Consider the following 12,031-nt stretch of genomic DNA (forward strand, 5'->3'; position numbering starts at 1 on the left):
TTTTTTTTTCTAACTGCTAAAACCATTCTTCCACCCGGATTTACTGTAACATTTGGAAAAGGAATAAATGTTGTCCCTTTAGTGATGTTTTCATGAGTGGTCTTCTGGGGCGTGGGGTAAGAGGACTGCACCGACCTGAAGGATAAAGGCAGGTAAGTCTGCAGGTGACTACCCACAAGAGACAGGGAAGAATTTAAACCAACCAGGGACAGACACTGTTAGGAAACAAGCTCAGGAGGGTATAGAAATGAGCTGCTTTATTACAAAGAGTTTCACAAAATGAAAATATCTCAAAAAGGAAGCTAGGCTATCAACCTCCACCTACAGAATTGGGGGAAGACAGGGCAATGTCTAAGTTTTTTTGTTTGCCCAAGATGGGTGGGAAGGTATAAACAGAACCAATCTGAAAATGGCTACTATACCCAAGCCTGAAAAGGGGTCCTAAAAGACCCAGACCCCTTCTAAAAAGTTTAACAGGGGCATCTTAGCAGAGCTCCTAAGCAGGCACTTGGCAGTTCAGGATTTTCTCTTCTGGTTGTTTTCTTTCCACGCAAACGGGGGGGGGGGGGGGGGGGGGGGGGGGGGGGGGGGGGGGGCGCGGCAGGATGGACAAGATTGCTCTGGGAAGAGCCCTCCTAGCACCACTGCCCTGTGCTCTGGTCCCTGGGGACGTTATAGTTAATATATTTTATATAAATACACAGAGGAATAGAAAATATAAAATCTGAGAAGTTGAGGGCAAGTGAGGAACTTGGGGAGAAGATGGGGCTGCAGACCTTGCTCAGGCCAACTTGACCTCTTCTTTGACCCTGCGGAGAGAACAGACGCATGAGAAAACCCATGTTAGTGGCCCTGAAGCACAAACATGGCTATAGTGACTTCCATAGGACCCTGGCTGCCCAGGTGACTGCTAGAAACTGGGCTTCTTAGTTATGCAGAGGCCTCTGTAAGCTGGACCAGCTGCCCCTGCTCTTCCTCCTCTCACAGTGGTAGGGCACAGAAGGGGATGATGCTCTAGTGCTACAAAGAGCCAACAGCCCCTTTCCTCACCCTTTGGCTTCTGGCTTCTCCTCCTTGGTCTTCTCCTCTTCTGTGACTTCTAGAAAAGAAGAGAACAGGTATGCTTGAAGTCTTGTCAGGTAGTTGGGACTCCTCTATCCTGAAACCCCTTCTTCAATACCACAGTTCACTGGTTATAGAAAAATGAGAAAAGCCTATCCCAGGTCCTCTGGCGAGGTTGGCTGAAAACAGGTTAGACCGGTTTCCCAGCCTGTTTCAGCAAGAACACAGGCAGAGGCAGCCCCCTGGGAAACTGGGAAAAGGGCTTGGGTGGTATGTGAGCCAGGGTCAGTCAGCCAGCAGAGACTAGAGTGTCACTGTCAGTGTTCTGTGGTTCTCATCACTTCTAGGAGCCACTGAAAGACTCAAGACTCAAACCTTCAGTTTAAGGTCCAAAGGAGCTGGCTGGGTCTGGGTCAGCTCCTTCCTGAGCTAATCCAAACTCACCTTTTTTCTCTTCAGGATCTTTCTCTTTTTCATCCTCTGTTTTAACTCTTTTGGCTTTTTTGAAGTTAGAAGAGTTCTTGCGACCACCTTCTCCCTCCTCATCTGAGTCCGAGAACTCTTCCTCACAGGCAATGCGTTTGTCAGAGGAGCAGACTGGGAGGCAGTAGATAGAGAAACATTGGTATGAGAGCAAGGGGCCCAGTGCCTTCCTCCCACAGGTACTGAGTGGCAGAGAACCTGCCTGGATGAGAAGACCCCGGGTTCCATCCCCAGCACCTTTCATCAAGACACCAAGGAAAGCTACCAAGCCAGGTGGAGGCAAGGGGTCTCAAAACCAATGTTTGCACACAGCCGGGCAGCTTGGAGACGGGACAGGAAGGAAGGGACGTGCGCAGGGGACAGGCCCTGGAGCCAGCCTTACTGGAGATCCGCTTGTCGGGGTCCTCCTCCTCCTCATCCCCACTCTCTTCTGGGATGGCGTCCTCAGGTATGGCCTGCATCTGGACCCCAGGGGCGTGGGGCAGCATCCTCAAGTTCTCAAAGAGACGCTGCCTACACGAGAGAGGGTGGATGGGCTGTAGGTAGAGACAAAGCAGAATCTGGCCTGTTAAACAGAGACAACGTGGCAGCACACTCACTTGATCTTCTCCAGGTACTCGTTAGTGTTCTGGTTGGTCATGTTGGAAGGGCTGATGTGGAGCTTGAAATCCGGTCCGAAGTACTCAAAGTAGTCGTTGTAGGGCAGCTCTGCGGGCAACGGGAGAGAACAGTGAAGATAAAGACATGGCCACCACCGGGCCCATGGAAACACATAGAAAGCTTTCTTTCTCTGGGTCTGCTTACCCACCTAAAAAAAGAGAAGACAGAACAAACTAGGACACATACAAAGTTTTAATCTGTTCTGCTTTGTCTTTTTGAGATAAAGTCTTTCTTTGGCCAAGAGCTTCCTTTTTTTTTTTTTTTTTTGGTTTTCCGAGACAGGGTTTCTCTGTGTAGCCCTGGCTGTCCTGGAACTCACTCTGTACACCAGGCTGGCCTCAAACTCAGAAAATCTGCCTGCCTCTGCCTCCCAAGGGCTGGGATTGAAGGCGTGCGCCATCCTTATTAAAGGCTCAGGTTACACTTAGGACCTACTGATGTCTATAACATAACTCCAGTATCAACCCCAGTGGAGTATGTGTCACTAGGCGGAGAAGGATCCAAGCCCCCAGTGCAGAACACTAAGCACTCTGCATTCACAAGCCTACGCACTGTAAATCAAACATCTAAATAACTGACAATGTCCTGACCAAAAACAGGGGGAGGACAAGACTAGGAAAAACTGATGGCTATGGTTTGCCTGCCACAAAATAACAGGCAGGAACCTCGGTGAAAAGTATGAAAGGCTAGGGGCAAATGGAAAAGTTGTAAATGAAGGCAGGTGACATCTAGCCCCCACCCAGCCTAACCTGGCCCTGGAGCTAATACCATTAGGGATCTCTGTGTCCAAGGCAACGGCTGTTTCATAAGTCCAGCACCGAGCAACATTCCGGATGGTGTAGCCACCTCCTCCCAGCATCAGCATGGGCAAGTTGAAACTCTTCACGAACTCCACACACTTGGCGTGTCCTTTGGAAGGAAAAGGGATGCTGGTTTACAGGGGAACCCGGCAGACCCTGTCTACCTATGTGTATGCTACCTGGACTCACCTTTGATGGTCAGATTGAAGCAACCTAACCGATCCCCAGACAGGGAATCTGAGCCACACTGTAAGACCACTGCACTAGGCTGGAACATCTCCATTACTTTGGACATGACCTAAAAAATAAAAAGATACACCTTGGTTATGACCAATCTCAAAAAAAGCATGTGAGGTCCAGAGGTAGAAAGAGGTTCAGCATTTTTTTTCCTTTTATTTCCCCGATACTGTGTGGTAGACAAGAGGTTTCTGACTTAAAAGCATCTGTAAAGATTATCACAGCTCGCACAACTGAGCTTTGATTGGTCTGTCAACTCCCTCCTCTTTTCCTTTTTATAACTGCCGACCTCCCAAGCTGCTTCCTTTCAGAAACTTCCCGACCTCTCGCTGCACCTGCTCTACTCCTCGGTCCCTATAGGTTTCATCTATTTCTGTACATTTTATTCTCAAACCTAAGCATATACTGTTCCTCAGGAGCCTGTAAGTAGAGCTTCTGTCATCTTTACTACTAAGCACATGTAGGCATTTGTGTGACCACAAAACTTATTAAACAATCCAGCTCAAGGCCGGGCATGGTAGCACAATTTAGTCACAGCACTCAGGAGGCAGAGACAGGACGATCTGTGTGTCAGAAGCCAGTCTGGTCTATAGTGAGTTCCAGGCCAGGACTGCAGTGGTGAGAGCCTCTGCACTTCAGTGTACCTTCTCCCTAACCTAGGCACCCCTGTAAAAATGCAGGCTCCAGTCAGGATGCTGAGGACTCCAACCGCAGGTGCCTGTAGAACATGCCACACTGCCTTTCCAGTCTCTGGACAGGCTAAACAGCTGGGGGCTTTCCCAGGCAAGCTAGTCTATAAAGACTAGAATAAACCCCACTTTCTTAAAATGTGTAGAGAGTAGTAAAAGGCTTAAGAAACATGAAAAGCAGCCGGGCGTGGTGGTGCACGCCTTTAATCCCAGCATTTGGGAGGCAGAGGCAGGCGGATTTCCGAGTTCGAGGCCAGCCTGGTCTACAAAGTGAGTTCCAGGACAGCCAGGGCTAAACAGAGAGACCCTGTCTCGAAAATCGAAAGAAAGAAAGAAAGAAAGAAAGAAAGAAAGAAAGAAAGAAAGAAAGAAAGAAAGATGAAAAGCTCAGAAAATAGACCATAATCAAAAGAACAAATCATCTCTGAGTAGCCAACTCCAGCGATGTGGGACACAGAACACTGAGGGCTGCCATCACTGTCAGACCAGCCTGCTCCCATCTTTCATGTAATCTCTGCTTTGCCAAATAATCTCTGCTTAAATGGCCACGAACAGCAACAAAAGAACAAACACATCAGTGCTGTGTTTCTGATTCCATCCTGCAGGGAAGCTCCTTAGCAGGAAGGTATACAACTCAAAATAGCTTCAGGAAGTCCCTGAAACTGAACAGATTCACTAGGACTTCTCCCTGACAAAGCAGTAAAAGCTGTAAAAAAAAAAAAAAAAAAGAAGAGTTTCAGACTAGACAGGCTGCCTGGAAGAAACAGAAGCTGCTGAGCTGCCTGGGAAAGGCTCAGATCAACTCAGGCTCCCGGAATTGCCTCTCTAGCCTGCTGAGCTGCCTGAAGGCTGGGCAGTGAGCTTTTGTGGGGAGGGCTTTGGTGATGCAGCTATCTTTAAGACATTTCTATTCCTATAGGTGTCCTCTTACCACCACTCCTGTACGTAACCCCAGTTTTGATCCTCAGTGGCTCACTAAGCTGGGTTTTGGTGGGCTCTGTATCTTGGTCAGTTGTGTGTTCCCTATGTGTGGTGAGTAGACACGTGTGTTATGTCACCCCTGGAAAAAGTTTTGTCACACAACTGACTACAGACTGTCGGGTTCATAAAATTTACCTCCCACAAAGACTGCACCTTACATGTTACTGTACTGTGAGCAAAAGGCCAGACTCACAGACGGACGGCAGCAACAAATTATGTAGATGGTTGTTTCCTGATACCACACAGCAGCCAAAGTTGAAAACCCTTCCTTTCCAGTCAGCCACTTGGAGGAACCATCTTTCGGCCATGACAGGCGCTTTGCTATCTTCCCCTCCATCAATCCCAACACAGCCCAAGGCACTTACTGGCTTGAAGATGGCTTCATAGGACTCGTCGTCAATGCCGTCTCGAAGTGGGTAGTTCACAGCGTAGTACTTGCCTTTGCCAGCCCCAATGTCCTAATCAAAGGGGACGACATTCAAATTGAAAGACAAAAAGAAGGAGATTCAAAGATGGGGCTGGAAGGCTAAGGAGAAAAGACAGCGGTGCTGAGCCCATGAGATCTGCAAGGGCAGAGGAAGCCCAACCCCCAGTCTCTCAATTTTCCTGAAAATTGCTACCACCTAGTTAAGAGCACGCCAGGAGGTGGGTCACAGAAGTAAAACCCGCCTCCGTCAACTCTGCCCAGAGTTTGACTATACACTCCTCTGCCTTTCTTCTGTCCTTTCTAGAAAGCTGTGGAGGGCAAGTCACAGAAGTAAAACCCGCCTCCGTCAGCTCTGCCCAGAGTTTGACTATACACTCCTCTGCCTTTCTTCTGTCCTTTCTAGAAAGCTGTGGAGGGCAAGTCATAGAAGAGAGCTCCTTCCAATTCACTTCTAATAGCAAAAGTGACTTACACGAATGTTGTGGTATCAAACAACTTAATTAGTAGCATTTCCCACCTAAGGGCGACTGGCAGGGCAAACCGATCTCACTGTATTCATGCTAACAGACAGATGGGGCAGCCCTCGGAGGGGCCCAAGTCCATTAACTGTTCCATGTAAGATTCAGGCTTTCATGGAGTGTTTTGGGGCGAGTCCACTGCCTTCAGTCACAGTGCTAAGGGGGAAGATGACTCCTGGGAGCCGCAATCCCTCACTCCAAACGCAAGTCACATAAAAGTGTGAGGCAACCCAGCTGTGATCAGGAGGCTGTGACAACGAGCCAGAAAACCCTCAATTCTCTTGACCCCTTACGTCCTAATAGTCCTCTTCCAGAATAAAGAATGAGATTGTGTAGGTGCCCCAAAACAATAATGTGGTACTCTGAATGGCAAAGAGGCAAGAAGTAGATTCTAGTGACACAGGATAGGAGAGTTAGAGCTGAAGGTGAGTTGGTTGGTCTCTAAAGGGAGTTCTCACCCGTAGGTCCCCAGTTCCTGGGAAGTACTCTCCGTATTTATGAAAGGACACAGTCATGACCCGGTCTGTAGTATAGAAGGCCTCTTCCACGCCATCGCCATGGTGAATATCAATGTCGATATACAGCACCCTCTGGTGATACCTAGGATCGATCAGAAGGTGATAAGGGCCCTGGGGGCTCTTTGGGGATGGGACGCGCCAAGGGCGCCAGGTCCCAGCTTACCGGGCTAGCTGCCTCCCTCAGGTATCTCTAAGCACCAGAGACGTGGAAACTGGCTGAAGGAAGGTGGAAGAGTGGCCGGGGAGTCTCCAGAGGCCTGACCAAGCCGACCATGTCCGATCTTCCTACTCTACAGCCAGGGTCAACTCCAGTCACACAAGGACACTTTGGAGGCAGGATCTTAGCAGCGCCTGCCCCAGATCTTGCCGTGGGCTCAGATCAAACCAAGACCCCGAAAAGGAGAGGATGGCCAGAGACACTCATGGAACACATCCTAGCCAGCACGCCACAAGAAAAGCAAACTAGGGAAGCAAGCCCAGGGGGAGAGGGAAGTGGGAACCTGGCCTAAGGTGCTCTTCCAAGACACAAGGCCAGGCAGGCATACTTTAGCAGTTCCAGGATGGCCAAGACGATATCATTGACGTAACAGAAGCCAGATGCTTCGGACTTCTTTGCATGGTGCAGGCCCCCAGCCCAGTTCACAGCGATGTCCGTCTGCTGCTTATTAAGCTTCACAGCACTTGCTGAGCAAGGAAAGAGCACAAGCCTGTTACTAAGCCGTTCCCTTTGCCCTGCCAACTCAACGGGAGGTACTTTATTCATTTTACAGTGTCTTAAGGGGGTGTTTTTGGTATTGTTGAGGCAGGGTTTGTTGTGTATGCTATTGGTGGTAGCACACACCCTTAATCCCAACACTAAGGAAGCAGAGGCAGGCAGACGTCTTGAGCTTGCAGCTAGCCTGATTTACTAAGTGAGTTCCAGGTAAGTCAGGGCTACATAGTGACCTTATTGTAAAACGAAACAACAAAACCCCCCCTAAAACAGAAATGTTGCTGCACCCCTGTATATTGGGTCTACAGTTAACTGAGTATTCTGTCTGCACGGATATATATGCACGGCATGTGCACCGTGAGTACCTAGTGCCCAGAGGGCACCGGAGCCCTTGGAACTAGAGTAAACTCTAAGTTGTTAGCTGCCATATGGGGGCTGGAAACCAAACCCTTGAGCAAGGGCAGTAATTGTTCATAATAAGCAGTAAGTGCCTCTGCCTCTGCATTTTTTCTGGCGTTTGATTTAATCTCACATTCTGTTCATCCAGGTGCTGAGAAACAACAGGCTATACTACATGTCAAGTACAGATGTGCAGGAGGAGGCTATAACATGTACTACATGTATACTACATGTACAGATGTGCAGGAGGCTATACCATCTACCTTTGTCCAAACTATACACGAACACATTTCTCAGAATGTGTCTCCATCCTTAACCCATGAGTGGCTGCATTTGGTAGGGTTTAGGGCAGTTCTAAGGTACTTCAGAGTTACAGTCAAATGACCTGGGAGGAATATTTATGACTTCAGAAGTTAAAATAAGACACAGGTCTTTGCAGTTCACAAACTGCATTTATATACAGTGTCTTAACAACCCCTTAAAGCCTACAGGATATTCCTATATCTAAGCTCTCTGGGCAGGAGAGGAGAATTAACAACAGCTGTCAATACTGTGTTTAAGATTGAAAGTCAAACCCCACAGAATCACTCTTGGTGGTCACAGGTCAGCACAACCAGGCCCTCCTCTAAAAGGCAGACAGATCTCCCAGCAACTGTCCAGCACAGCCCAAGAAGCAGATTTAGTCTCCTTACCGACAGAGCCTCCCGTGGACAACTGACAGAACTCAAACAAGCCATCAAATACCGGACAGTCCTCACCAACGTTGACTTGAAAGAAATAAGGCAAAGGTTAGCTTCCACAATTTCCTTCAGTTTTCTATTTAGATTTTTACAACAGTGAGAAGAAAAACAAAACAGTTTAGATTCAGAAAGCTTGGGTTCTAGCCCAGGCTAACCTCCTGGAGACATGGCCTCACTGTGCTCCTCAAGCTGGTCTTGAACTCCTGGCTTAACCTTTCCTTAAGCCTTGGCCTTCTGAGTAGCTAGGACTATTGCATACAGCATTAAAAACCTTATAGGAAAGTGTTTAGCAATTTGGCAAATGCTGGCCAAGGAAACCTGTATGATCCTCACGTGGTGAGTGTTTACAGCATGCTGTCACTTCTAACCACTTGAAATACCTGATACACTTATCCGCGCACAGTCTTCTGAGGTGGACTGCCTTCCGAACTTTTAATGAAGAAACTGACTCAGAAAGGCGAAGTGAGCAGAGACCTACAGAATTACTTGCTGAGTACCGGAAGAGTTCATATGTTGCTGAGTGCTTTAAATACCTGATCCATTTATCCCCACATAATCTTCTGAGGTAGAATTTGGCCCAGTCCTATAAATGGGGAAATGAGCTCAGAGAAGTGAACGAACTGCTAATACAGAGGCACAACTCAAGCCTCCTGATATGCTGCTGCCTGTCCTGAGACAACGTATCCTGCTCCTTTCACAGTGCTTTATGCACATAGACTCTCATTTAGTACTCACAGCTCCAAGACCTGGACAAGACAGGACCACTGTGCACTGGAACGAGGACATGCAAAGAAGTAAGTGACTTGCCGAAGGCTGTATGACCATAAGTATCAGAATCAGAATAGGACCTAGGTATCCTGACTACTACAGGCCAGTGCTTTGACTATACCCAAGTGATAACTCGAGTTATTTTAGGCCCATGAGGTAAAAGTACCAAGCAGGGCAGGAGGTGGAAACACACACAAACAGTAATGCAAATGAAACCATACAGACAGGAAGCAGCCCCAGGCTCTCACAAAAACCTAAGGAAAGTGGCTGCTGAGGCCAGGGGCGAGAGTGGGGCTATCCTTACTCCTGCCCTGGTCTTTTATCAATAAGGGCTCCCAAAGTGGAGCACGGAGGAAGAGCCCTGAGAAGAGGAGGCTAGCAAGGGGCCATTCTGGATTCTGGTAACATATTAGGACGCAGCTGTACTTGCAATAACCTTCACCATTCTCAACTCTGAGTTAACAGGTAAAAGTGCTTGCTCTGTAAGCCTGGTGACCAGAGTTCATCTCTGTAGTTCTCAGAAAGGTGGAAAGAGTCAACCCCTCTGACCCCTACCCATAGACTGTGACACACACCCCCACACTGCATACACACATGAAAATAAATTTTTAAAAGCCACTAATCTAGTGCTACAATAATTTCGAGTACCCCGAATCTGGTGCTTACTTAGGAAGCAGGCAGTGGGTGGCTTTTCCTCATTTTCTAGGTAAACACTGGAAGAGGCTATGCCAATAAGAACTTTGGTCCCTGGGGTCAGGCTATATATTCAGGAGCAAGTAACTCCCCCTCTGACTGTTTCCTTCTGGTCCTGGTACTTGAGTTTCCAAAGGCTGGTTTATACTCCCTTGTGGGGATGAGAAAAGGATTAACCTTCAGGACCCAATCCAACATACAGCTCACACTTGTAATCCTGGAAGGAGGAAGGAGAATAATGAAGATGTCAACTTAACTATGTAGTTAAGTTCAAGCCCAGCCTTGGCTCCAGGAGACTTTCTTTTAAAAAGCAGCATCTTTGGAGACAGAGCACACGTGAAGGGCATGGCTGTAATATCATCCCCTAGGAGGGTCTCTACGCAGGGTAGTCTACTCACAGAGTAAGTACCAAGCAGGTACCCTGTCTCAAGCAACGACAAACGCAGCACTCTAGAACCCTGTCGAGGATAAAACCCTAACTTTGGGATACAAGTCACACCTCTGCATAGTCACTGAGTGGGGAGGGGAGGGGAAGAGACAGCCTAGTATAGGAATAAGAATCAGTGCCCAGTCTTCAAATGTATTAATCACATCTTCTTGGACTGTGAGGAAACATGGACTTTCAATATTTTTTGTACGTAAAACCTCACTGCTTTTTGTTTGGAATTTGAGATGAGGTCTCACTGTGTAGCCCCAGATGGCCTGAAACTCCTGTTTAGTTGAAGCCATCTCTGGAGCATATTACATGAAGGCTGTTATAGCATACTCTTTAGTGATGACAGAAACAAGTCTGCTAATGCGCAGTACAAACGCAGTCTTGGTTTTGAGACAGGCTCTTACTCTACATTCCAAGGTGGCCTTAAAGACCACCTTGCAACCTTGCAGCCGCCGCCTCCCAAGTGGTGAGGCCAGGCTATGAAATGTAGAGACACCGATGATTGCACTCCAGCCAGGGGTCTGCAGTTCTTCTCCACCCTTCCAGTCAAGTCTACAGACCAGACAGCTTGCCCTGACGGCCCTACCACCTTCGCCATTGGCATGTTCTCACCAGGAGCACCAGGATCTGATTAACTGGTCCAGAAATTACATTTATTTAGCTTCCCAATATTTTTATTTTTTTTAAGCTTCCCATTTTGATTTAAAAAATATTAGCTGCCGGGCTGTGGTGGCGCATGCCTTTTTAATCCCAGCACTTGGGAAGCAGAGGCAGGAAGATTTCTGAGTTCGAGGCCAGCCTGGTCTACAGAGTGAGTTCCAGGACAGCCAGGGCTACACAGAGAAACCCTGTCTCGGAAAAAAACAAAAGAAAGAAAGCAAGCACTTCACTAAATGACATCTGAAGTCTTTGCTACTTTGATTCCCATAACACTATGACATTAAAAAAAAAAAAAATAAGGTTTACTCATTTTATGTATGTGAGTACATTGTTGCATTGGATCTCATTACAGATTGTTATAAGCCACCACGTGGTTGCTGAGAATTGAGCTCAGAACCTTTGGAAGAACAGTCAGTGCTCTTAACAGCTGAGCCATCTCTCCAGCCCCACCAGATCTAATATCTTAACACACAACTCTATAATACTGACTGGAAAAGAACCTGCTCACTCTGGAAGGCCTTTTATTTTGTTTGTCTTGACGATTTGTGAATAACAGATATATTACATAATATCAAAAGCTAGTGTTCCTTGAAGGTAGGTACTATGAATGCATTAGCCTCAAATATAAGACAGGTACTGCTGTCTTCCTTAGAGAGCCTGAGAGAAACTCCAAGACTTGATTCACAACACATAACTGAGTAGGAGATGGTTCTGCAGGTAAATCACCTGCAGTAAAGTCGAGGACCTGAGTTTAGCCCCTGGAATCCAAGATAGGAGAGAGAGAACCTAGTCCCAAAGTTGTCCTCTGACCTTTATACACAGGCCATTGTCATACATACCCCCCAAACACACAGACACACACACAGATACACAGACAGACACACACACAGGAACACAAAGGGAGAGGTGAGTAGCTCAGGTAGGTGCACAGCACTTACCCAGCAAGCTTGAAACTCCAGTTCAGCAAAGCCAGCACTCAACACACACACACACACACACACACACACACACACACACACACACACACTTAGCATATTAGCAGATTAGGTGGCAGTTGAGCATTCAAACCAAGACACAAAATCTCAGGACCATCAAAAAATAAGTGCTTTTAAAAAAACCCTGCTGGGCTGGTGAGATGGCTCAGTGGGTTAGAGCACCCGACTGCTCTTCCAAAGGTCCAGAGTTCAAATCCCAGCAACCACATGGTGGCTCACAACCATCCGTAATGAGATCTGGCGCCCTCTTCTG

General features: G+C 47.5%; 1 protein-coding gene across 2 annotated transcripts in view; it reads right to left on the minus strand.

The window, feature by feature from the left end:
• Positions 1-230: 230 nt before the first annotated feature.
• The window catches only part of Hdac1 (histone deacetylase 1), a 24,810-nt gene continuing 13,009 nt past the window's right edge, over positions 231-12,031 (minus strand). For both annotated transcript variants that reach the window (XM_029476640.1, XM_021159533.2), the window contains exons 4-14: positions 8,179-8,253; positions 6,921-7,059; positions 6,316-6,457; positions 5,278-5,370; positions 3,195-3,303; positions 2,974-3,114; positions 2,145-2,253; positions 1,928-2,058; positions 1,507-1,659; positions 1,051-1,099; positions 231-809 (exon numbers count right to left, since the gene is read on the minus strand). In XM_029476640.1, coding sequence (XP_029332500.1) covers positions 782-809; positions 1,051-1,099; positions 1,507-1,659; positions 1,928-2,058; positions 2,145-2,253; positions 2,974-3,114; positions 3,195-3,303; positions 5,278-5,370; positions 6,316-6,457; positions 6,921-7,059; positions 8,179-8,253 — 1,169 coding nt within the window. In that variant the 3' untranslated portion in view covers positions 231-781. The remainder of the gene's footprint in view (positions 810-1,050; positions 1,100-1,506; positions 1,660-1,927; positions 2,059-2,144; positions 2,254-2,973; positions 3,115-3,194; positions 3,304-5,277; positions 5,371-6,315; positions 6,458-6,920; positions 7,060-8,178; positions 8,254-12,031) is intronic.

The sequence above is a fragment of the Mus caroli genome, chromosome 4 (genome assembly GCF_900094665.2).
Source record: "Mus caroli chromosome 4, CAROLI_EIJ_v1.1, whole genome shotgun sequence".
In the NCBI taxonomy this organism is placed as follows: Eukaryota; Metazoa; Chordata; class Mammalia; order Rodentia; family Muridae; genus Mus; species Mus caroli.